Source organism: Sebastes umbrosus, chromosome 5 (genome assembly GCF_015220745.1).
Source record: "Sebastes umbrosus isolate fSebUmb1 chromosome 5, fSebUmb1.pri, whole genome shotgun sequence".
Taxonomy (NCBI): domain Eukaryota; kingdom Metazoa; phylum Chordata; class Actinopteri; order Perciformes; family Sebastidae; genus Sebastes; species Sebastes umbrosus.
This window is the reverse complement of record NC_051273.1, coordinates 10,522,309-10,548,236: the sequence shown is the minus strand read 5'-3', so window position 1 is coordinate 10,548,236 and position 25,928 is coordinate 10,522,309. Positions and strand designations below refer to the sequence as shown.

The following is a 25,928-nucleotide window of genomic DNA, read 5'->3' as shown; positions in this document are numbered from 1 at the left end:
GTCACATTGTGATTCAAAATCTACAACACACTCAAGGTTTTTTAACCGTTTTATTCAACAGTGCAAGGTACACATTTGAAGCATCCAGTACACTTGTTAAGGAAGCAGATGTTGGTCGAAAGGACAAGTCTGTAACAGGAAACACTGGACAGTGTCAGAACAGCGCAGAACATCACTTTACAGGAGAATACATTTTACAGTTTTATATAGACAACAGCTTCACAGAAGAGAAGAAACCATGTTTGTAACAACATGTTAGGTACCAAGATAATCATACCTGTGTCACACAGGTAAAACAAATGATTTATATTCAAATAACACAAAAAAACTCCAATAGTTGATATTTGGTAGCCATAAATCATACACTTAACACTGTCTTCACTATGTAATGAGAACATTTTTTTCTTACAATAAAATATTTAGCAAAAATATGGCACAATATCAGCAATGAAAGATACAAAGATGGTCTTTTTAGATGTGATTTTGAACATAGGACATTTAACCATGCCAAAAATAAAAACACAAAATGAGAACACTGACTTACAGTTACATCATACGCTGCGCAAATATCTGCTTTTAACATGGAAGTAATGAGAACAAAATGTTTTCCTACATGCTAAAGAGGCAAATTAAATTGTTCCTTCAATGTGGCATTATTCAGATTAAAAGATGGCACAATATCAAATTAGGAAAGACATGAAGATGCGTTGAGTTCTGCAAGCTAACAAAAGGACGTCTTAGTCATGCAGAACACACAGACATAAAAACAGAACACTGACGTATAGTTAAAACACCATACACTGATGATGACGCTTGTGCAGATATTGATATATGAACACATATATAGTTCATCTAGAAGAGGAAGTATCCTACCTCTACTATGGCTTATGACAGGAGACAGAAGATTACAGATACTGTACAGTCTGTTTTCACGAGTTATAATGCTTCTAATATTCTCATTATGCATAGGCCTGACAGGGTCCCAGGTAATAACAGTGTGTTGTGTACTTTGGCTAATAAACTGAATAAATTGTGCACTTGTATCTCCTATTAGGCTGGAAATGCAAATCGTTGACGTGCAAGACACTATCAGGATTTCAAAACTCTCATCACATTTATATTGTTGTTAGATTAGATTTACTAATAGTTCATGTATTGATTGTGTTGGTTAATTAGACTGGTTTTAAGACTCAAATCTTACAATTAAGATGTTAGGAGTTATAGATACACACACACACACAACACTATTACTCTGGGTCTTTTCAAAAACAGGTGCTGTTGAGTATTTTCTTCATGGCAGTGGATTACTTAACTAGTCCTTCTCTATACAATCCTTAAATGAAACAAACTACATAATGCATCAGTTACACATTAATTCCATTGTTAGTACATCACAGGGTCTTCCATTTGTTCACTGATGTAAGCTTCTTGGTTAACAGGCCAGCTCAGAAAGATGTAGTTGAGTTGCAAAGCATAGGTATACAATAGATACATAGCTGAAACGCTGGGCATTAGATATATGCCCTTCTATAGTAATATTCAGCATAGAAGCTCCTTTTTAAATTCAGTATTTACTGCCCTACAAAGACAGACAGCAGTAACTTCATTTTTACATTTTATGACTGATTATTTTACCCCCAAAAATAATTTCCATAGGACAAACATAATACCAAAGAAGAAGAAGAAGAAAAAAAAGCAGATACTGCATTCTGCGTTTAGATAATATTTAGGGAATTTGAGGGGAAAACAGTATGTATTAATAAAATGTGTTCTTTCAGCTTTCTTGTCATTTTAAACTAGTTTGATTAAGAAAATAAACTTTATTTTGATTTATAGTCTTTAGATTAGAGGAATTAAATGTTGTTGTGCATCTATTATTAATATATTTATAGTGAAATCAATACTGTAATATATAATTTAATACATTTGAAAATGTGATTTGAAGGTAGCTTAATCACACCAAAGCAAATGAATGTCACTAAAGTCAAAAGCAAAGATGGAGGTTACTGAGATCTGTTAGTTGAAGAACCTTGATTACCAAGATGTCAGTTCATGTCAAAAAGTTAGATTTGAAACCTCAGTTTTAAACAAATATGTTGTAAACTGTGTTTTTCCTTTGTAGGGCAGATTAGTACTGCAGGAATTTCGAAAACAATGCTATGCAAACAAATGAGAACAAAGACCTCTTATGATTACAAGTAAGCAAATTGTCACGTTCTCCCATTTTCTCTTTGCAAGTACCAATATAGCATTCCTTAAAAGAGATCATGTCACATCCCTCCTCTCATCCAAGATAACAGGATAACGGTTACTACTAATAAAAGTGGTCTTGCCTCATAGCAGACACATTCACACACAGTCCACGTTCACTCGTCAAATAGCTCAAGTCTGATGTAGTAAAATATTCTCAACTTCAAAACACCAACAGTTGTCAGAGTGCCAACAACTATAACTTTTTAGCAGCTTATAGGCGAATATTAAATAAAACATCTTATTTGAGTCTAAAACAAACACTGAGAGACTAAAGGAATGTATTGAAAGCGCATTGCATACTCCTCTTCAGTGTAGGTTTCAGTTTGTTCTGATGATGCACACACAGAGCCTGTCCCAGTGTCCTCCATTAGAGAGAAAGATTAATCATTTTCTTCCAGTTCCTAACAGTTTGAATTTGGTTGGATGCTGGGTGATAGAGTTGAATTCAAAAAGATGAGGCTAATCTACACCCAGAAAATGAGGAGTGGACAGTGTCATGGTACATATATGTTAATGTTTTGAACAATCTGGCCAATGTTTCATTTCTCTTAATTCACACCGAGATAATAACTGTTACCTCTCGCTCTTAAGAATCTACCAGAGAAGCTACAGTGTCATATAGGAGATATGAACACAGGAGGGTACTGTTGTAATGTCAACCGTTCACGGTGCTGATCAGGTAACGTGTGTGCTCTAGGAATGCAGATTGAAATTGACACAGCCTCCAGTTTTTTTTGATGTAAGCAGTGTCAGTCCACCTCCGAGAGGCTGCAGGTCTAACGCTTTATCACCACCTGCTCGTACGCTCCAGCACCAACCCTGGGATAACAGGAAAAGACAAAATTAGCTACTTGATGTAACATCTGGCTCACATATCACACAGTAGAGCTGACAACTTACTGTAAGGCCTTTGCACACCAAGTCCGTATTATTTGTCTGAAATCGTCGCACGTTTAAAAATACAACCATACGTTGTGTCAATCGTGTTTGTCACACCAGCTTCGAAACTTTAGTCCGTCATTAATGTTTTTGAAACGGGTTCGATTTTCTTTTTTCCCGCATCCGCCAAAAGGCAAAAGAGGTTTGTTTGACCACTCAGAGCCACTGTCTGTGCAAACATCATCATCCAAAATGGCATCTGATAAACATTCACTTCTTCTCCCACCACAAAGCACATCATGATAAAGAAATAAAAGAACACAGAGATGCAGAATTTAAAGATGGATTGTGACAGGTGAATGCAGAACAGGTTGTAATCGGGGATGGTTGCAAAGGATGTAGGACAGATTAGACGGTAATTATTTTGCACTAGGCAGCTAATGATAGCTTCTTGCTAATGTCATTCATGTGTTAGCCCCGTTTGGGACTAGCGCTATCAATTGCACCCACATAATTGATTAAGTTTTGTCTCGTATTGTGAATTTTCGCAACGAATAGAATAATAAAACTCATCGGACTCAGTGTGCAAGGTTTCTGTGCACAACGTTTTTTATCGGATGACGGATTAAAAAAACACATACAAAGAATACGGACTTGGTGTGCAAAGACTTTTACAATGCATCATCATTGTATCAATCATTCCCTCTTTTTATAGTGTTAAAATATTTCTGCACCACAACAGGTCATTCTGATTGGAGGTCCACTATTTCTGTTAAATTACGTTTCAACCTATCACTAGGCCCTGCATTGGGTATCGGGCTGTGCCATTTAATCCACTGGACACCATGACAGGCAACACCATTCTCTAACCCTGACCTAATTTACTGTTAAGCTGCCTTTAACTTCCACCCAAACAAAGAGCCGATACTTGGCATCGCTACCCGGCTTTATATCTACATTGTGTCTGCTTAAGCTAAACTGCTGTGGCTGGCCCCACTGGTTTGATAGGCAGTATCATCTTGATGCCATGACCTGCTTAGTAGTCCAGCCGTTATCCCTACTTATCTAGCTCCACTTGTCTTACAAATAGTTATATCAGTAAACGTCTCACACCATTCTGTGACCTAGTGCATCTTTTTAAAGTGTCCTTGAATCCTTTTCTCACCCAAACAAACAGCATATACTCTGCAGCATGACCTGGCCTTATATCTACAATGTATCTGCTTATGTAATGTCATTAGGCTGTTATGTAATCATAAACTTAAGTACTGGACAAATTGAAACTTTGACCCGATGATTACAATTCAGCCTTAGGGGGGCATGAATGTTCGCACCAAATTGTCAGGGCAATCTGTCCAATAGTTGTTGAGATGTTTCACTCAAACCAAAAATGTCAACCTCATGGTGGTGCTAAAGGTTTATAATACAAATATCATAGCAATCCATCTACTAGTTGTTGATGTGGCAGGTGAACCAAAGTGTTTAACCAACCGTCAGACTGATACTTCCATCCCTAGAGCCATGTGGCAATAAAAGCTAAAACAGTAAAACAAAAAAAATCTCCATGACAGCAGTTATTGTACTCTTATCTAGAGAAAGTTGGAAGCGCCAATAATGGTTGAACCTTTGACAAAAGACTTAATCAATTAGCTCCACCCTCTCCATCTACTACGAGGAACAATCATTCAATATGAGTTAAATTCAGTGAATATCCTGTGCTCACCTGGTGGGAAGGTGATGGCTTCCCAGGGCTGTGCTTCCCCCAGGGCCAACAAACAGACGCAGGCCTTCCTCTGAAACAGAGTTGTGGTAACATTCGGTCAGTACAGACAGAGAGCTCCCACAGCCTCCTGTATAATTCTTGTCATGAGGAGCAGTCAGTTGCTAAGCGATCTATAAATAATCATGTATTGACAGCGGCTTTCTTTTCCTAGCTTTGAGCAGGTTGAGACCTTGGAAAGAAAAACAATGCCCTACTCCTCAAAGTACACAGACTGACTCGTGGGGTAACACAATACTGTCATGTTAGTTATTGTGTTGCAAAGCAGCTGTGGATTTAACACATACAGTCGTATTACAGACAAGGGCTGCAACAAATGATTGATTGATACGAATAGAAAGATTGCATTTTCCCCAAATTTTCTGATATTTTATAGACTAAATAATTCATAGATTAATCGAGACAATAATCGATAGATAAAAGAAATATGAAAATGATCGTTAGATGCAACCATAGTTAATTCTTTTAGTATTTTTTTGGTATATAAAGTGTAAAAAAATGGTAATCACAAATTCCCAGAGCCCAGGGTAACATCTTGAACAGTCCAGAACTCCAAAGTATTACATTTACAATTATTTAAAATAGAGAAAAGTTGCGAATTTTCCCATTGGAGAAGCTGGAACCAGCAAATATTTGGCATTCTTATGCCCCTGCGCCGGCGACAGCCATGGCTGGGTGCATTATGTTTTCGTGTTGTCTATCTGTACGTTCCATGTTCGTGAACGCAATATCTTGGGATGCCTGGAGGGAATTTCTTCTCATTTGGCACAAATGTCCACTTGGACTCAAGGATGAACTGATTAGAATTTTGTTGGGACAAATGTCAAGGTCACTGTGACCTCACAAAACACATTTTTGGCCCTAACTCAAGAATCTATAACTTTTTGTAACTTTAACCTTTCCTTGAAGAGACAATACAAGATGGGGGAAATCTGCCTGGGAACATACGCAACATTGACTGTGTTTACATGCACACTAATATTCCACTATTATTCAAAATATGACAATATTTCGAATTTGATACGGGTCATGTAAACATCATATTCCATTTGGATATTTCAAATCAGGCCTTATTCCAAATGGAGCATTTTCCGATTAAGACGTGAGATAAGCCGATGTTATTCAGGTTTTAGGAGCATTCTTTGAACATGTATACAGCGCATTAGGAATATGGGGTTTTTACTGCAGTTTGCGACACACAGCCTCTTTCCTGTTTACGGCCAGCTCTGTGAGTTGTACACAAACCAACTAGCCAACAGTTTGCAAGGCTGGGGCAGAGATGCATGCCCAAAAGAAAAGCCCATGTTTCTGGTCGGAAGAAGAAACACCCCCACTTTTAAACATTATGAAAGACTTGAATAGCAACAGGTTTTTGGATATGCGTAAATATTGTAACGCCGACCTTTTCAAGAAGGTGTTCGAAGGAAGGAAAAAGGGAGGCTTTGTTCGCACGGTCAAACAAGTCCTCCACTGGCAGAAAACTGCTACCACTGGCGTGTACGTCAGAGTATGCACAGCTGCATGTAAACAGGAATATTAGTGCAATATTTAATTTCATTAGCCATGTAAACAGCTTAGTAGGAATATTGTCTTTTCCGTAATAAGGGCAAAAAACTGAATGTTTTGTGCATGTAAACGTAGTCATTGACACCACGGAGAATTAAAACCTGCAGATATGGCGATTCCAATAGACTCTATAAAAGACACCGGACTGTTTCTCTGGATATGTAGCCTACCTTCAGCACTGGAGTCCAGGAGGCTGGGTGTAAAGTCTTGACTCTGGAGAATCTTTTCCACGACATCGTCAGCATCCACCCGCGTGTCATCCATTCTCTTTAGCTGAGACTCCATGGAGTCCTGCTTCATAGGGTGTCTGAGGGGAGGATATATGAGAGACAAACTGAAAATGCTATTTGCTTCTCATACTGAATCTCGATTTCATTTAGTGCTAAGCAGGGGTGTGGTCAACCAGTGAGCCGAGGGATTCCATCCAAGCAGCTGGAAAGCACCTGTTTTTAGTTGACACATTGTCACCAAACATGCTACTTACTGCTGCTAATACAGTAGTACTACTACAAACATTTGTGGCTAACTGTCATTTTTGTATCTCTCTTTTTTTACTACTGCCTTTTGTTCTATGTCATTTACTGAAAAGCTTGTTTTTTATCACACTTTTCTTGACACTAAGATTACAAACTGAGGGCAGCTTGGCAATTACATCTACATCATATTTTTTTTGCATATTATTTGAGCAGTCTTCTGACAAACCCCAGGATGCTTGAGCAGAACCTGCGCGGGGCAGACCGTCAGATCCTAATGCAGTAAAATGAAAGCTTTTCTAAAGGGAATCTGGTGCTCTGAAACCGTCCATAGGGACCACTAAAATGAAAGTTCCTCGTAGTAGCTCTAAGCCGTGAAAGTACTTAAAACCATCCCCAGTCTTGAGTTTGAGAAGCTACTCAGCTTGATTCATGGTTGGACATTTTTAGATCCCACAAACACAATGACAAACATTTCTCAGAAATACTTAAAACCCCTATTGACACCACATAATGAAACCACAGATACTCTTCCGCTGCTCTGCCTCGCTGCTTTTTACTGCATGACAGCTGCTTCCTAAAACGTGATACAAGTGTCAGTTGTGATTATATCTAAAGTTGGTTAACTTCCTTAAAATAACTGCTACACAGGTTTTGTACTCATTACCTACATTAAAAAGAGATTACTATGAGTCACCATTGCTTCATCTTCGTTAGATAGGACTATGACAATGGTTATTATCTGGATGTACTTTTCATGAATTACATTTCTTTACTTGACAAATGACCTAAAGACTCACCTGTTGAGTCGTTCACAGGACGAGGCACTCCGTACTGGTGTACCCGCTTGGTTGCTAGTGGTGGCGGTGGGGACTGGGTGTTCAGGTAGAGCAGGACAGGGTCTGGACTCTCTGTCCCGGTCCTCGCTGGGCTCTGGGATGCTGCCGATGCCCGTTGAGGCGCTGCCCACTGAATGGTTTCTCCGGTGGCTGAACTCTGACATGCTGGAGGAGCGGGAGTGACCTGTGCTGTATCCTGAGAGAGAAGAGCAAAGATTTTTATAATATAATAACACAGTAGCAGCTCTTAAATCTGCACTAACTGATTATTTGGCCACTCTAAATGTTAAGTCCAATACTCTTTTAACTCTGTTTTTGGTCCCCATCAACTCCTGCAGGAAATATCTGGCTCCTTATCTGCTAAATGCTCCACTATGTTCACCAGCTAGTTGCTAACTGTGTCTGTCTGCTAAGCAGGTCATGTACAGTGTTTTTTTTTTGTTTTTTTTAAGCTTTGTTACTGAACACAGATGCCTGCTGCGGCAAAGATCTTTGACCAGCAGCTCTTTGCATATATTTTGGATATAATGAGTGGCAAATTGTAAAGTGATTTGGATAAAAGCGCTGTATAAATGCAGCCATTTGCTACTTCACTTGGTTAATGCATCTGATTTGACAGTAATGTTAAGTAACTGTATGCCCTGAGAAATCCTGCCATGGTTTATTGCAGCATTCAAAAGATTGCAAACATCAGCTACCAAGATACATGCATAATATTACAAATGCATCTAGTACCATCACCACCAGTGCTGTAATCTGCATTTAAACATAAATAAGAGGATCATTTTGAGATATGCACATCCTTTTCTAATGGACAACAAGCACAGAAGAAGATAAAGATTTACTGCCTAATATCTGTGTTAAAACATTAATTCACAAGTCAATGATCTGCTATTTATATGAGGCATTATACAGTACAGTATTTGTTTTTTTTGCTGTGCTGTCGAGCAGATTTGCAACTTGCAGTATGTTAAAAGATTTAGCAGTTCAGTAGAGTTGCAATGACACACACTCGCATGCTGTTCATGTCTGCAGGAAGCTATTTCAAGTAAGAGACATCTGAGGCTTTCAGAATCACTGACATCTTTTAAATCACTTCTCAAAACTTATCTTACATTTTTTTTTTATTAATACTAGCACACAGTTTTATCTGTTTTTATTCTTCTTATTGTGTTTATCTTGGGTTGGGTTTTTTATTTTTGTATTATTTTATTTGTCTGATTTTATTTGCCTCATTGCAGTCCTGACATTTTTTAATCCAGGTTAAGCACGTTGTGACTTTGTTTTTAAAGTGCTGTATGAATTAAGTTTATTATTATTATTATCTGGCCATCACTTCACTGCAGCCATGGAAGAGCAAACTTCCCACACACTAATATGAGAAAATCTAAATTACAGGGCCATTAGAGCTGCTCTCAGTGCATCTCTCTACTTCCTCTGATCTTTTATTACAGTCATCTGATCTGCCTGTAAAGGAAACTCGAGCCTCAGGTTTGAACAGCTCTGGTGGAGTGTCACTGGAAAATAATTGTATCACTTCCCTTCCGCTTTGGTCAAAAGCTTTTCTCAGTTTGACCTTACGTACACATTTTCTCCAGTAAAAAATAATTGTAGGACAGTAAAAGATTTATGTAGTTGAGGCTGGTAACAACTAGTTTTAATTCTGTCACTCAACAAGTCAGTTTGGACATCTGCAAACTAGAATTACCGCCTTGCTGTTGTGTGCCTCCGCCAAGTCCAGTTGCAGTTTACATCCATGTCTGTCCTAAATATCATCACTTCATCATTTTATCCCATTAGACATTTGTGTGAAATTGGCATAATTAGCGATATTAATTCTTGAGTTATGTATAAGTTATGTGTTTTGTGAGGATACTGTGACCCTTGACCACCAAAAATGAGTTCATCCTTGAGTCCAACTGGACCTTTGTACCAAATTTAAAGAAATTCCCTCCAGGTGTTCCTGAGATATTGCATTCAAAAGAATGGGTCGGTCAGACGTATGTACGGACAGATGGACAACCCAAAATCATAATACCTCCGGCCACGGCAGTCACTAGCATGGAAGCATAAAAATGGTCTGTATGATTGCCTGCCATCCCTGTCAGGTCAACAACAGCAAATCAGAAAATTACCTTTACATTTTTTTAAATGTAGGGTGTGCGTACCTGAGAGTTTGGACTGTTGGCTGGCGTAGCTGGACGTTCGGGAGTGGCCGCAGCCCCCAAGTTCATCAGAAACAACAGGACACTTCCCTTCTCGACTCTCTGCTAGATTAGAAAGAACAGAAGTAAAGTCAAACGGGATGACGAAGGCCTGAAAGAGTCTGTTCTTCTATTGCAAAAAACTGCCATAATTTAAGTAAGGCTACGTTCAACTTTCCTCATATAGTCGAAAAGAAACTGGGGATAAACTAGCATGAAACCTGTTGATGCTCAAGCTGTGTACTTATTTAATACCATAGCTCATTCTCAACTCAATACACCTGATGTGTGCATAGATTGTTTTGTGAATGAAATCAGGAACAGCTGAACAAAGTCAAATTACAAAGTATTTCAATGTGTTTCTGAAGTGAAAATTAGTGGTCGATTGTACTCAACAAAAATGAAAACAGCAACACAGTAGAAATCTGATAACGCAGCACCACGTGTTCTTTATTTATGTCGACATATTGCTCTCTGCTTTGCAGATTAGACAGACATAACCACAAATTTCCGGCCCCAGATGCTGTATAAAGCACCTCTTCATATAAACAAGGTCTGGTCTGTTGTCAGCCAGAGAAGTTTCGATTGAGACCACAGACGCCTTTCTGTCTTGTTACATTTAGACTCATTTATCTATATTCTGTACAAGCTGTTGATTTGTAGCTTATTTCTACCAACAGGCTACAGTTACAACAACGGAGAAAACTCCCCTCTGCCTCCCACACACTGTTCCTTGCTTCAACATCCCTGAATTAATGAGCGACTGACCACAGTTGGCAAGTATCTGAACACAGCAGTAGCTCTGCTAGGGTTGTGGCAAAAATAAACACATTTAGAGGAATTATTATTCAATACTATTACAATATTTTGCCCACAATAACAACAGTATAAGAGCTCCGGTGGTTCTGCAATGTAAAGGAAATCATCTGCAGTACACCATCTGCGAGACTGAAGGGGAAACCTCAAAAAAAGCAAACTTTTATGACAGTTTTGGCAACCGAGGAGGAAATGTATGTACAATAGTGTCTTAAGTTTGAGCCTTTTTAAAAACACGTGCAGTAACCTCAACATGTGTGCCACCATTTTAATGTCAAGTAGGCAAACCGGCAAAAAGCTGAGCTGCGAGAAAGCATAACAGTTCAGAGTTCAAATATCTGCAGGAAAGGAAGGAAGGGCCTCAGCAACACAACAGAACATAGACACCAAGAGATGTTAACCCTGAGATGCATGGCTGGGTCAAAAATGATAAGGCTACTGTTTTTCCCCCATTTTTTTTCAGCATGCTATATTCCTCAAAATCCTGTTTCTGATAACCCCAAGTGAAAAGAAAAAACGTCACATCTGCATAAGTAAAAGTGACGATAAAGTTAACAGTTGTGTAATGATCGCAGCCAGAAACAAGGTAGTCTGAAATGCAAATTATTCTTACCCTTTTCTTTTAGAATTAGTTAAAAATGACAATTAAACATTAGAAAGCTTTATAATTATTTTTGTGCAGAATTCTAATTATTAATTTGTGCAAAGATAGCATATATTTATTATGAACAAAAAGTACTGATTCTAACTCTGATTCAGGTCATTTTTGACCCACTTATAGGTTGTAGGTTGACAGAATATCTCAATGGATTATTTTTTGTCACAACAATATTACAACAAATATTATACCACAAATCCATCTACAAAATAATTCATCCTAATCTATCAAACCTCCCATTTGAATTGGTACTGCTCACACACATGAAACACACTTGAACATACACACACAGCATGCCCAAGACACGATGATGCTGATGGGAAAGCGCATCGTCTCCAGCAGACAAACACACTCGTGGTGTGCACATGCAAACACACAACCCCCCCATAGACAGACGTGCCCACACTCCTATTTTTAACCATGTAAGAGCCTACAGGGTCGGAGCAGATTGTAGCTAAACTAAAAGAGAACTAGTTTGAATTATACATGAAAGAGCTGCGCTACACTGTGGAGCTTCCAGGAGGAACAACACTGCAATGTGTTCACACATGGAGAAACACACACAGAACAAGAGAGAGGAAGGTGAAATGGAAATGGAGCAGAAAGGGGCAGCTGGAAGAGAAATATTTTTGTAGTGCTGGATGGGAGATAATTAGCAGTTATATGAAGTATGAGTGCCTTAAACAAGTTATCGGATCAATATCTGCAACTTAATTAATGAACCTGTCAATATTATGAAAGAAATAAACTAGAGGTTAACTTTCATAAAATTGAAATAACTGCGCTGTGATGCACAATTGCTTTTCTATACAACAGCACAGTACGGTGAAATCGATGCTTGTCTTGATGTGTTAGTGGTTTGACTTCCAACAATCAACCTGCAATATGTGCCTGCCACCTGCAGCTTTTTTAATAAGTTCACCTAACTGATACTGTACGCCAACAAAATACCGTAATATTGAAAATGTGCAAAACAAAATTGGTCTGCACTTACCGTAGATGTAAGTTGCTAAACTCTGTGACAAATAAGGCTTTCCCTGTTGTAGCTCCTTCACAATAAAAGCCTTTCCGTCATTTACCCGTGTGAAACTTTTAATAATGTAAAGTAGGGCTGCACGATGTTGAAAAAATATCTAATTGCGATTACTTTAACTGATATTGCAATTGCGATATGATTTTCAATATTAGAGGGAATGATTTTTTTTACATCATTATTCTCAATTTAATTAAAATGATTATGGTCTGATTTGTGCAGGCATCTGTTCCAAATAAAGATGTTTTTTTTACGTCTGTAGAATATGATGTGTAGGCCAGAACATCTCTGAAGCACATTACACATAATCGACTGACAGCCCTAATTATAACCACTCTAAGATTATAAGTGTAACAAACATACTTACTCTAAATCTTTCATCATTTTGTTTTCATCGTTGTTGGTTAGATCTGCTAGCCACATATAATAGAAACTGACGATAGAACAACGACAAGTTATTAGGGACGTGTCCATGTCGTTCCAGTGTAGATCTACACCAATTATTGACACAATCTTAACATAGCAAAGGAAAACAGATCAGAAAACAGTGAGGTTGTGACAGTTTCTGTTAAATAAATATATGAACAGGATGTGTTCTTCATCTGTCAAAATCTTCAGTTTCTATTATATGTGGCTAGCAGATCTAACCAACAACAATGGAGCAAAACTCCAAACCTAATACTGGCTCAGCGCGCAATGGGATGACTAAAGTGTGCTCTATCAGGTGCCTGTAAATGTATGGAAAAGCCAATGGGATGACTAAACAGGACAGAGGAGTGTAATGTGGTGTGATTTGTCTCACCAGAACAGCCTTTCTGTGAGTCCCCTCCCCTCCTCTCCTCCAGCAGGCTCTCTCCATCACCCTGGATCCCGATCACTGTGGCTGTGGAGGGAGGCCTGGTGACACATGAAAGACAATAAGGCTTTTTCTCCTGTCTTGTATTTCAATGTGTCGATTGTTTAAAATACAAAGTAAGGGAAGAAAGACAAAAACCGAGCGAAATGGGGGCGGGAGGATTAAAACATTAAGATTAATCAAGGGAAAGACTATAAAGTTAGATCATAAAATAGCTTTCAGGCTAAAAGCGAATAGACTGTATACACTCAGTATTTAAATACATGCTGCAATACAGGAAGACGCAGCTTTTGGCAGAAACATACAGGCTACTGAATAATTTTTAGGTCAAATTTTGCCCTCGGGTGAAGCAGAATTTCTCTTTCTGTACTGACACATACTTTCACTGCAAATCTTATTTCTACTAGAAGAACTAGTACGACAACTTACAGTATATTACTTGCAGGATGAAATCAATCAGTGCTTTTGACATGTGGAAGTCCGATTGGCTAACAGTTCTTAAGGCTTGCATAATTCTGTATCATTTGATTCTCATGAAACTTTTCAAGTCTGACGTGAAGTGTTGAGAGCTGTCAGTACCACACCTACAGCAGCAGTCTCGGATCAGCTCCCAAACAATCAACAGCAGATTTGATGTCATAACTTCGGCACAGATACAGAATATTTTTTTTTTCCATTAAGATTTTTGCATTTATTTGATAGTGGTAGTAGAGATACAGACAGGAAATGTGGAAATGAGAGAGAGATGGGTTCTGATGAAGGATGCACTGCTCCGACTTTTTCAGTACTGATACCGATAGCGGTACCTGGGCTTTGGGTATCAGCCGATACTGAGTACCGATCCAATACCAGTGTTTAATTAATAAGCTGTATGCCTCACTGTGTGGAACTGACTGGGATCAGTCTTTTGTGTGTATGGCTTTACTTGAACACTGCTCTCTAAATTATAAAAAGAAAAGTGTAACAAGTAAATACATAGACATAAATTTACTGAATTGTTATTTATCATTAAAAAATGTATATCGTACACCAACAAATCTTCAAAATCAACAGGAATTACAATTTTACAAGTGTAAACATTTTTAATGCAGCAACAAATTGGTCAAAACTGAAACAAGAATTAAAATTCCAGTATATAATGCATATATTATATTGAATAGATCGATCCAGCTATTTGAGTCAGTATCGGTCCAATATCCAATATTGGTGCATTCATAGTTCTGATAGAACAAAGAGGACACCGCTTTAATTTACAGTCCGGTCCAGGTCGGTGGTTTGGTTTCTCAAGGGGAGTGTAAATATCTACATCTGGGCAAGCTCATAGTTGAGCACAGGCACAAGAATAGTTTAATTCACAAGCTTTTTTAGTCCAGAAACATCTGCAATTAAAGATGTTAAATTGAAAATTGTATGGTTAAGAATCCCAAATGACTGAATAACAAGTCAGCTGACACCAACCCTGACAGACCTAATACAGACTTTGAACAGCAGACCAAAGCAGATTTGGCACCATACTAAAGTTGAAACTTGAACTTACGTTTTAAAACAGGGATCCCCTGACATGAGCTGTGTACTGATGATGACCTATGAAAAGAGACAAAAGAGAAGATAGATCAAGGTTTCCATTAGCCTGGATTCTTCGTTTAAAGAACGAAAGGAAAAGGTGTTATTGGTTCAAGCATAGTTTTAATTTATTTCTACATTCTTTACAAGAATCAAGAAAGAAACTCCAAGGTCACTGGAGAACTGTAACTTAACCAACTCATCATAGAAAAAAACATGGGGAATCCACATACCCTGACAAACTAAAAATGTCAGATGAGGATTTTTGTTTTTCTCCTTTTGTTCATTAGCTTTGTCACAAATTAGTGACTGTTATACAGTACATGATATAAAGCAGATAATGGCTGCATTTGCCAATTATTTTCCACAATTGACACCGCTCTTCTTCAATGGTTTGTTTCTGGCTACAATCTAATGGACTACCTGGCAACCTAGCCATTGTTGTTGTGAGCAATCCTAGACGTTTATGCAAAACACCTTTTCCGTGCATACTTCCTAGTTGAGAAAAACACCAGGCTTTGCATTCAAAACAACAAGGTTTCCTCCTAAAGAGGTGTGGATGTGTTGCCGTAGCTTCAATGTTACCTTGAGAATGGAGTTATCCTGGCGAGTATTTTTGGTATCGTAGCCTTCCAGCAGACATCTGCGGGTTGTATTCCCTGAGCCGGCAAACTCTGCTAAATTCAGATCTGCAAAACCGAGCTGAAGGAGAAAGAATGACACTGGGTGAACTTTGTTTTCTCTCAGGAGATTCATGTTTTGCCCAGTCAGCACTGTGACAATCTCTGCATGTAAAATCACAGCAGTCAGGACATGAGAGAAACTGCAGGGAAATTTAACAATATTAATACATTTTACAACTCATTTTTTCTTCAATGACAAGCTGTTAATCTACACTTTTAATATTTAGGGGGGGGGGGATGCTTTTATCTAGTCTAGAAAGTCCACAAGAAGAGGTTTAGCATGCTCCGTAAATAATTACTTGCAAACAGTGAAAGCGAGAACACATGACATAATGAGCCAACCTGCAGGCAGTGAAGGCCATCTGTTTGCTACGGGCTCACACGGCCATCTACATAATAATGGCTGATTACTGTAAATCTAGGTGACCTGGAGGTTGTGGTTAGGAGATGGGGGTTGGATGGCAGAAGTATGTGAGGAATTACCTTTGCATATGCCTTCCCACCTTTCAACTCCTGGAAAAGAGAAGCACAAATATCAAAATTGAACATTTAAACTCACGTTTCATGATTAAATTAAAAAAAGAGCGATTACATTAGTGATCAAATGTGTTTGAAATTTATTTGAGTTCCAAAATCCTTGGATGGGAATAGAAAATTAAATTAAATGTTTTGGCTCCGTACCAATCAAAGTGAAGGTTCATACTCTCCAGTCCTAGTATTATAAATGGTATGTGTCTTTATACAAGTTATCAACCTTTTAATACTAATACCTTACTAACTTTAACTTAATACTGGTAAACTATAGTAAAACAATATCACATATATGCTTCTTTCCATCAGCAGAAATTACATCAACACTGTACAATTTGTCTGTTGGGTCCAACATGGTAGCAACAAGCAAGAGGACACTGCTTGACATTTTAAAGTTCAAACATAAATACTGGTAAAGGGAGCCACCAATGAAGGCAAAATAACATCCTTTTTTTCTGGATACTTGACATGCTCCGTGTCCTAAATCGAAAAGGGCAGGGCACACCAGAAATAGCTCGCAGCTACATCGTGGAAACACAAGATGCATTTCACCAGGAAGGCTTATTCAGGCTTATCCATCTCCTTGTTTTTACTGCTGTTTTTATCCCATATATCCTTAAAAACTATGTAAGAAGACATGATTAAAACACCAGAGCACACTCCTGTTTAAGGTTAAATCACAGAAACAGGATGAATAGCAAAAGATTTCACTGTGATGAGTCTGTTTCCTTCAGAATGCTGTGCTTGCTAACTGCGTTTTAGAGTTCATATTTCACTCTCAAGTTTCAATTTGCCACATAAAAGTGAACGTAACCAATACCATAGTTTAACCCAGGTACAGCAATTCTGTTAGCAAGGATGAGACACTTTATTGCAGCCTTGTTTTGACACTGACGAGAACAATAGCCTTTATTTTTGCATAAAAGCCTCGCCTGATGAATCTTTAAACTGAACTTTGTACGTTCACATGCAAAGCATCACATTATGGATCAGCACCAGTATGTAGGTATATCTGAAGTGTGAAATCTGGAGCTCAGTAGCCACATACTGTACCTTTCTGACAGACACACGGCACACACAAGGGTCCAGTACACCCGTCCCTGCATTGGCACTCATCTTGCAGGGGAAAGAGAACCGTTTCCTCCATCGAACACAGTTGGCCTGCACTGGCTCCCTGTAAAGGCAAATCACAAAAGACCATCTATAAGCACTCTGTAAGGTCAGATATAGTAGAGATTGGTGCAAACATTGGTAGTATTTGGGATTTCATTCCTTATGTAGCTTAATCATTTCAACATGTCTCTGTACAACTGAAAAATCGTACATTTTCTTTTGCGGTTTGGAAAACTCCCATTATAACCCCTGATTGACGGTTTGGCTCGGTACCAGAATCATAATGCGTCATATACTATAATACATGGGAAAGAATGCTTATTACAGTAAAACACAAAAATGAAAAAAGCTTGCATCCAATACCTGAACTGTTTTGTAGTCTTGTTAACGTCCTCTTTGGTCAAATGGGTTCAGATTTAAAATTTAAAACGTTGCCAATTTTAGACTGTATTGAATTTAGGAGAAGTTTTTATACGGCTGTTTAGCACCATATTTTACATTTTAGAACTTAGATGTAGAGATGCACCGATACTGGATCGGATATGGGCACGATACTGACTCAAATAACTGGATCGGGTATCGTGACAATGGGGCCGATCTAGTCAATTCAATTCTATGTTTATATATTGTCTACATTATATACTGGCATTTTAATTCCTTTTTAAGCTTTGTTGTTGCATTAAAAAGGTTTGCACTTGAATTGACCTGTTATTTTTAAGATTTTTTACCAACAGATTTTTTTTCGTGCTGGTGCACGATTTATTATTTTAATAATAAATAACAATTCACTAAATGTAAATCTATGTATTTATTTGTTACATTTTGTTTTAAAAGTTAAGTAAGCAATGTTTAAGTCAAGCCTGTTGTTGCCTTACACATAAAAGGAGGATCTCAGTCACTTCCACACAGTGAGGCATATATTAATTAAACACTGGTATCAGATTGGTACTCGGTATCGGGTCTGAAAAAGTTGGATCGGTGCATCCCTTGTAAAATGCAAAAATGGTTGTGAAAGAAATGTTTATAGTCTTAAAAGCAAAAAGCAAAAAGATGTTTTGTGTCAGTACCAGTATCAAGAAATTTCACACTTAACTTTACTCATTATTCACAACCATACAAACGGTGCTCAGAAAACAATGATTTTTACAAAGATTATTTGTTATTACCACAGTTCCCTAAACTGTGAAATCACAACTTAATTTCATTAATTTTGATATCATAACAGAACAATGAACACCACTTAGGTTGAATCAATGACTACTGGATTAACAATCCTCACATCTCTTCACTGCTTGAGGCTACTGATTCATGTTGCCAATACAAGCTTATGTGCTTAGCCTCCTGGCCACTTAATAAACAAGCTAATTAATTACAGTCCTGTTTTCACCTATTGATTCATTTGACTGCTGAATCCAAAGGTTACGGAGGCAGGTGTCGCTCGTTTTGGCAGGAGCGTAAAAGATGCACACACTTCTTTCCGGCCAATAACTTGAGGGTAAAACGAGAGTGAGGTGTAGCCTGCTCTAAGTGAGAGGATGAAGTGAAAGAAAGAAGCAGGAACGCGTGGGCAGCATTACGATACCCCAGATGGCCTCTCTTTCACTGGCGTCCTCTCCTCTCCCACTCACCTAACCGACTCCCTTCTGTCAAAGACAGCCCACATGCCATTCATTTAGATCAGCTTTGCTGGATATAAATACAAGCAGAGCTGATGGTTTTTCTCTCAAATACAGTACAAATTATAATGACGCAACAAGTCAAACATTTGACAGCAGTTTGCATCTGAAGTAGTGACAAAAAGCGACAAAGATGAGGGAAATGTGTTGATGACATAAGACTTTATAATGATTACCAGCGTGTGCAGATCTCTGTTAAGACTGACTGAATATAAAGGCCCGAGTCGCGCACTGCATCCCTGCCTCACGATAAATAAAAAGCAGCAGATGCGTGACTAATGTTATAAAAACGCTGACTTCACCCTGGGGTTGATGCATGTCAGAGAGGGAACTCCCAGCCAGCTGGACGCTGCCTGCTTCGGGAATTCTGGCTCAATTGTACTGTAACTCACAGCACTTCTCAGCGCAGCAAAATCCTATTAGTGAGTGTGACCAAAGTCTGGTTTTAAGCACATGCGGAGGTCGTCTCTCTCATCTCTATACATGGGTCACATATCTTGTTATACTACAGCTGCTCTCCTTTTAAAAAGGCAGCTGTGGTCAGGCTTCAGGGCAGGCGTAAACTCTCTCATAAACACACAAATCTTTCTGACATGAATTTGCTGCATGGTTTTCCAATGTCTAGCTGCAATGAGAGTCTGAATTTGTCCATAAAATGTTATGGTTTAAAAAATTGTAAACCTATATAACAAGGAAAACTTGTGTTGGGCAGAAACAATGGTGCAGTCCAGATAACAAGCCACACCAAAGGGAAAGAAAGGCTCATAAAACAACAATCCTCATTTCCCTCACTCACAGCTGGGATGACTCAAAAGAGACGTCAGAGGAAACACTGAAGTTTGGGGGTCTAACAAATAAAACTGCTGCACAAAAGCTAAAACATTTCAGAGCCAGAACAGGATGTTTTAATTAGAATCTCAACCATATGAACTCCATTGTCTGGGTTGTGAGATTAAAGAATCATCTCGTCATTTTCATTCAGCTGCAGCGGCTGCTCACGTGTGGCAAAATGTGCAAAGAAAAAATAAAATGACCTTAACGTTATGACCTTAGAAGCATCCTGATTCACAAAGTCTGACACACCCGGCCTTTCTATGAAGCCATTTTATAAGAGCTACTTACTGTAGACCAAACAGAGGGCTTGTTATATAATCAGGGTGAAGCCATCTAATCCCTACAGCCGCGCTGCAAAACTCACTGCTTTTCCCTTAATCCAATGTTGGAAGCTGGTCTAATTTATGACTAAAAAAACAAAACAAAACCGGTTACAAAGAGAGGAGATGACTGTCTTTGCTTGTCTCAACTTGATAGCAATGGTGGCATTATCATGACTCTGCTCTGGACTGCAGGGTGACTCTGGATAACGGGTATAGGGTCACTTCTTTTCATGGTCGGTTATTTGGTGTACCATCTTCTAGTTCCTTTTAACAGTAAACATCAACCATATTTCGTTCCCATTTTTGTCACAATCCTAATAGTTTTTTTTCAGGAAAGCCATACTTTTATTCTGCACCTATTTAAAGGCTCTGAAGATGTGTTATTCTTTTAAAAAAAAGATTTTTCTACATAAAAAAAGTTATCAATAAATCCTTTAATGTCAATTTTTTTTAGCAAAAATGCATCGGCTCCAGCTTCAAAATGTGAAGTTTAACTGGTTTACTAGGTCTTCTATCGTAATAAATGTAATATCTTTGGGTTTTGGACCAAAGATGCAATGATTAGTTGGCTACTATTTCGATAATTGTGTGTTATTTTTCAAACAAAAAAGCCTAACATTACCTTGTTCCAGGTTCTCAGCTGCTTTTCGTTGTCTTTATGCATTATAGCTAATTAAATATCTATGGGTTTTAGACTGTTGGTAGGACACAAAAGCAATAACACCTTGGGCTTTTAGGAACTTGCAATGGCCATTTTTTCTTTTTTTACAGTTTTTATTGACCAAATGATTAAACGATTACTCTAGAGAATATTTTTTCAATAATCAATAACGAAAATATTCACCAGTTGCAGCTCTAAATGCTTTTGAGTTAAAGCAGGTCACAGAGGAGAGGACTGTCTTTGCTTGTCTCAACTTGACAGCAATAATGAAATTACATTATTGCTGTGGGGTGACTCTGAATAATGGGTATAGGGTCATTTCCTGTCCTCACAAACTATCTGGTATCCTCAGTTTCCTTTAAAAACTTGCAGTGTAGGCAATTAGTTTACAGTTTCAGTTGACCTAGTAGGAGACAAACATGGTGTCACTCTATTCCCATTCATTTATACAGGAAGATATTCCCAACAATGAGACAGAAAATATTTGTCTTACTGCATATGCCTTTTATATAGGTTTACAACAACGCATTGTCCTTGCATTTGCCTGATCAGTTATATTCAATAGCAAGACAGTCAGACACCTACTTCAGTGATAAGTTTATAACCAAACAGGGGCCTGAGACAGCCCCGGTCAGTGTGACTCTATTGATTAGGCAACAACAACAGACAGAGGAGTCTTACTTAGCTTTATGTGACATTGATGTGACAAGTCAGCTGGCTACTCATAGCACAGTAATCAATACCACAACCAGCGAGTTGTGACCTGAGACAGCCCAGGTCAGTGTGACTCTATTAATTAAAGGTCCCATATTGTAAAAAGTGAAATTTTCATGTCTTTCATATCATAAAGCAGGTTCAATGCTATATAAATACTGTGAAAGTATCAAAAACGCTCAATATACGGAGAAATACACACAGCCCGTATTCAGAAATTGTGCATTTGAAACAAGCCGTTAGGATTTCTGTCCATTTGTGATGTCACAAATATACAATATTTAGACCATTTCACAGTTTTAAACGTAAACATTCTAAATGTGTCCCAGCTTATTTCCTGTTGCAGTGTATGTGAATTACATCGGCTGACAGGAAGTAAACATGGACCCAAACTGTTGCCTAGCAACGCAATTTCGTTGCAATTCTGTTGATATGAGCTAAAACGGAGTGTTTCAGACAGAGGGTAAATACAGGTATATCAGGCAGACAGTATGAGGAAAATAAAGTGTTTTTTGAACATCACAGCATGTAAACATGTTCTATTAGAAACACAAAATCCAAGTATGAACCTGAAAATGAGCATAATATGGGACCTTTAAAGCAACAACAGACAGAGGAGTCTTATTTAGCTTTATGTGGCATTGATGTGACAAGTCAGCTGGCTGCTCAAAGCACAGTAATCAATACCACAACCAGCGAGGAAGTTAGCCTGTGAAATGTAATTACACATGCTAAAGTTTGTTTTCTCCAGTCGATGCTAACATGGTGTTTACAATCCTGTCTAAGTCTACAGCTTTGACTGAGTTTGAACAACCAGAAACACCATATTTACAGTGCCAGTTGACCTAGTAGGAGACAAACATGGTGTCACTCTCTTCCCATTTATTTATACAGGAAGATATTCCCAACAATGAGACAGAAATTATTTGTCTTACTGCCTTTTATATAGGTTTACAACAATACATTGTCCTGATCAGTTATATTCAATAACAGGTTAACAAAGCAAGACAGTCAGTCAGACACCTACTTCAGTGATAAGTTTAAGTTTTTAGGTCAATGTGACTCTATTGATTAGACAAGAGGAGTGGTATTGCAGGATACGTCAAGGCATATCACATCCTAAGACACAACCACAACACACAACAGATGTAACTCACATGTAACTCTCTTTTATTTACTCCTCTACTTCATGTATTTATTTTTTATTTTTGATATATACATTTGATATTTGATATTGCAATATATTAATTGTTTTGTATTTGTTTGTTTGTTTTATAGACACAACAAACATAAATTATTTCTCTATTGTTTTCTACCATTTCCATGTTCTTTTTAAAATATCTATATATTGTAATTTGCTTAATGAATTGTATATATGTGTGTATATATATATTTTTGTTTCTATTTTGTTCTTTTTTATTATTATTATTATTATTATTATTATTATGGGGTTTGGCAATATTGTTCACCTAACAGTCATGCCAATAAAGCAAATTGAATTGAATTGAATTTAGCTTTATGTGGCATTGATGTGACAAGTCAGCTGGCTACTCATAGCACAGTAATCAATACCACAACCAGCTTAGGAAGTTAGCCTGTGAAATGTAATCACACATGCTAAAGTTTGTTTTCTCCAGTCGATGCTAACATGGCAACAGCTTTGACTGAGTTTGCACAACCAGAAACACCATATTATTTACAGTGGCTGACTGATGTTAGCTAGTCTCATGTAGCATGTGAGCTGCTCAGCTAGTAGTGAATCATAGCAGCTCCTCAGCTAGTTTAACCTGCAAGCTACAGAGAAAGAGAAGCACACTCAGTGTTTTCATGCCATCCTCACCGAGAAGACTCCTCGGAGAAGCCTCCGTCCAGCAGCCTGACTTTACAGAAGAGGACACCGTTGACAAAGGGGACAGAGGACAGCTCGTCCAGCTCGAAATCCACCTTAAACTTGAATTTCTTCTTCTTCATCATCATTAAATCCATACACAGACTCAGTACTGGTGAGAAGATGCTCCAATGTCGCCCGTCGCTGACATTACAGCCCCATTGTGTTGGTTGTAGTACAGATAGAGGAGGAGGGTGGTGATGGTGAAGAAGATGATGCTGGTGACAACAGTCAGTCAAACTGGGACATTTACTCGAGCGACGAAGAAGAGATACTTCCTGTTGAGGATTTTCAGAATAAAACCATAAATAACTAATAATTCAGATATTTTACTTAAAGGTCCCAAATTATAAAAATGTGAGATTTTCATGTCTTTTATATTATAAATAGATAGATAGTAACTTTATTGATCTCGAGGGAAATTCAAGTTTCCAGCATCACAGTTCCATAGTGCAAAAAATGTTAGTAAAAAGGCAGTAAAAAAGCTAGTAGTGCAAAGTACAAAAAAATATACCACATATAAAAATACTAGGAGATGAAGAAAACTGTTAAAACTGAATATAGTGCAGGGTAACAGCTGTGATACAGGACTATTAAAAAAGTGAATATAGTGCAGAAGAGACTGTTGATGAGTATAGTGCAGGGTAACTCCAGTAGCTTAGTCTATGAAAGTGCACTCTATGCATTATTATCTATCCTGCAGACCGTAACTTGACTTACTTTTAATTAAGTAAAAGTACAAAAGCGTTGGCTTCAAACAAAAGTAAAAGTACTCATCGTGCAGAATGGCCCATTTTTTATGTGTGATAATGTGTACATTCCTTTAACGTTGTAACTGGTAAAGGTGGGGCTAATTTTAATAACTTAATGGCTGGGTAGCTTAAGCTATAATAATATATCATAATTCATGAGTTGATTTATATTTTGGTATTAGTTGTAAAAATCTGCAAAGTAACTACCGGTAGTAGCTATGTCAAATAAGTGTAGTGGAGTAAAAAGTATAATGTTTGCCTCTGAAATGTAGTGGAGAAGAAGTAGAAAGTGGCATAAAATGGTACTACTCAAGTAAAGTACAAGTACCTGAAAATTGTACTGTACTTGAGTAAATGTACTTAGTTTTTAACTTTACTTAAAGTAACAAAAGTAAAAGTACTCATCAGAATGCAGAATGGCCCATTTAGAATAATGTGCATTATATTATTGGATTATAATTATTGTAATTTTAAATACTGCTCCTCCCCAGGGATCAATAAAGTCTTAACTTAACCGATAATAATAATAGTCTGTGTTGATTATACTTTTCATCATTAATCTGAATCTGCAAAGTAACTAGAATAATTAATAGAATAAAGTAATAGAATAAAAAGTACAATATTTGCCTCTGAAAAGTAGTAGAGTAGAAGTATAAAATGTAAATACTCAAATAAAGTACAAGTACCTCAAAATTGTACTTATGTGCAGTACTTGAGAAAATGTGCTTAGATACTTGATTCATCACATTTTGACTGACTTTGCCTTTATTTTGAAATGGATCATGATGAACCGGATGTAGAGTAATGACAGCTGGTAGCTTGATGGTGGTTGTTTAAAGCTCCTCCCTCCGTCGCCCCCTGGCGGTCAGTGAGAGCAACAGCAGCACTGATTGGACAGATTACAACAACAAAGTGAAACCAGCTGCTGTTATGTAACATCTGGCGCCACCTCATGGTACAATCAAGGCATTACCATGGCACTATTGAACTGCACTTTTCAAGCCAGGTTCATTTACTCTTTTATTTATCAATCAACATTTATTTGTATAGCCCTTTACAATAACCAAAAGGTACCCAAAGTGCTTTACATTAACATCAAGAAATAACAGGAATAAAAACATAACATATCATAAAATCATAAAAAAGTACATAAAAAGCACAGAAAAATGTCACAGTGCTACTAGGTATTAATTTTATTTATTTTTTTATTTTTTTTATTCTTATTGTGTTTGTGAAAATAAGAAAACCCAATAAACATATTAGTGAAAAAAAAGCCAATCTAAATAAAAAAGTCTTGAGCTTAGATTTAAAAAGTACTAAGTCAGTGACAATGACAGTGACAGTGACAGTTTTATTTATTTTTTTAGAAAGAAACCCTCATCACAATGTATTTATCTATTTGTTACAACTTTATTGAACATTGAACCGATTCTTACACTGAGTGAAATATATATATATATATTTTTTAATAATATTTTTAATTTTTAAATTGTAACTATTTATTCTATTCTATTTTTTTTAGCGTACTTTTAGCTTATTTATTAGTGCTCTTAATAATGAGCTAATTACTTTATAGTTTTCAATAATTGTTTTGCACTGAATTTCTGAGTGGTGGATGTAAGAAACACAGTTTTGTTTTTATGTGGAGCATAAAAATGACAAATAAAGGAATCTTAAATCTTGAATCTTGAATATTATGTTATACTGGTTTTGCACATACCACTACCTTTTGCACTACCCCCACTATAAATCAAGTTTTCTATTTGAACTATAACTGTTATTACTCATTTTACACTGGTTTGCACACATATGTGCAACTTATACTTTGTGTCA

At 37.5% G+C, this 25,928-nt stretch overlaps 1 protein-coding gene and 1 long non-coding RNA gene across 3 annotated transcripts; one reads left to right on the top strand and one right to left on the bottom strand.

The window, feature by feature from the left end:
* Positions 1-31: 31 nt before the first annotated feature.
* fam102bb (family with sequence similarity 102 member Bb) lies at positions 32-23,582 on the bottom strand. 2 transcript variants are annotated; one of them, XM_037770414.1, is made up of 11 exons: positions 23,296-23,582; positions 17,188-17,308; positions 16,087-16,116; positions 15,506-15,622; positions 14,895-14,941; positions 13,304-13,398; positions 9,959-10,057; positions 7,752-7,986; positions 6,649-6,785; positions 4,856-4,925; positions 32-3,072 (listed from the first exon to the last, which is right to left on the bottom strand). In XM_037770414.1, exons 1-11 carry the CDS (start codon positions 23,439-23,441, stop codon positions 3,030-3,032), a joined length of 1,140 nt encoding a protein of 379 aa, XP_037626342.1. In that variant the 5' UTR covers positions 23,442-23,582; the 3' UTR covers positions 32-3,029. The 2 variants fall into 2 exon arrangements, with proteins under 2 accessions (XP_037626342.1, XP_037626341.1); XM_037770413.1 differs by having other exon boundaries at positions 9,959-10,060; positions 23,296-23,581.
* On the top strand, positions 9,003-10,217 carry LOC119488613. Its single transcript, XR_005206992.1, has 2 exons — positions 9,003-9,868; positions 9,948-10,217. It is a non-coding gene; the product is annotated as an uncharacterized LOC119488613 (long non-coding RNA).
* Positions 23,583-25,928: the final 2,346 nt, after the last annotated feature.

Coding starts and splice junctions, on each gene's coding strand:
- fam102bb (XM_037770413.1), bottom strand. CDS start 23,441: ATGGATTTAATGATGATGAAGAAGAAGAAATTCAAGTTTAAGGTGGAT. Junction 17,309..23,295: donor TTCTCCGAGGAGTCTTCTCG/GTGAGGATGGCA, acceptor TTGCCTTTACAG/GGAGCCAGTGCAGGCCAACT. Junction 6,786..7,751: donor TCCTGTGAACGACTCAACAG/GTGAGTCTTTAG, acceptor TCCTCCCCTCAG/ACACCCTATGAAGCAGGACT.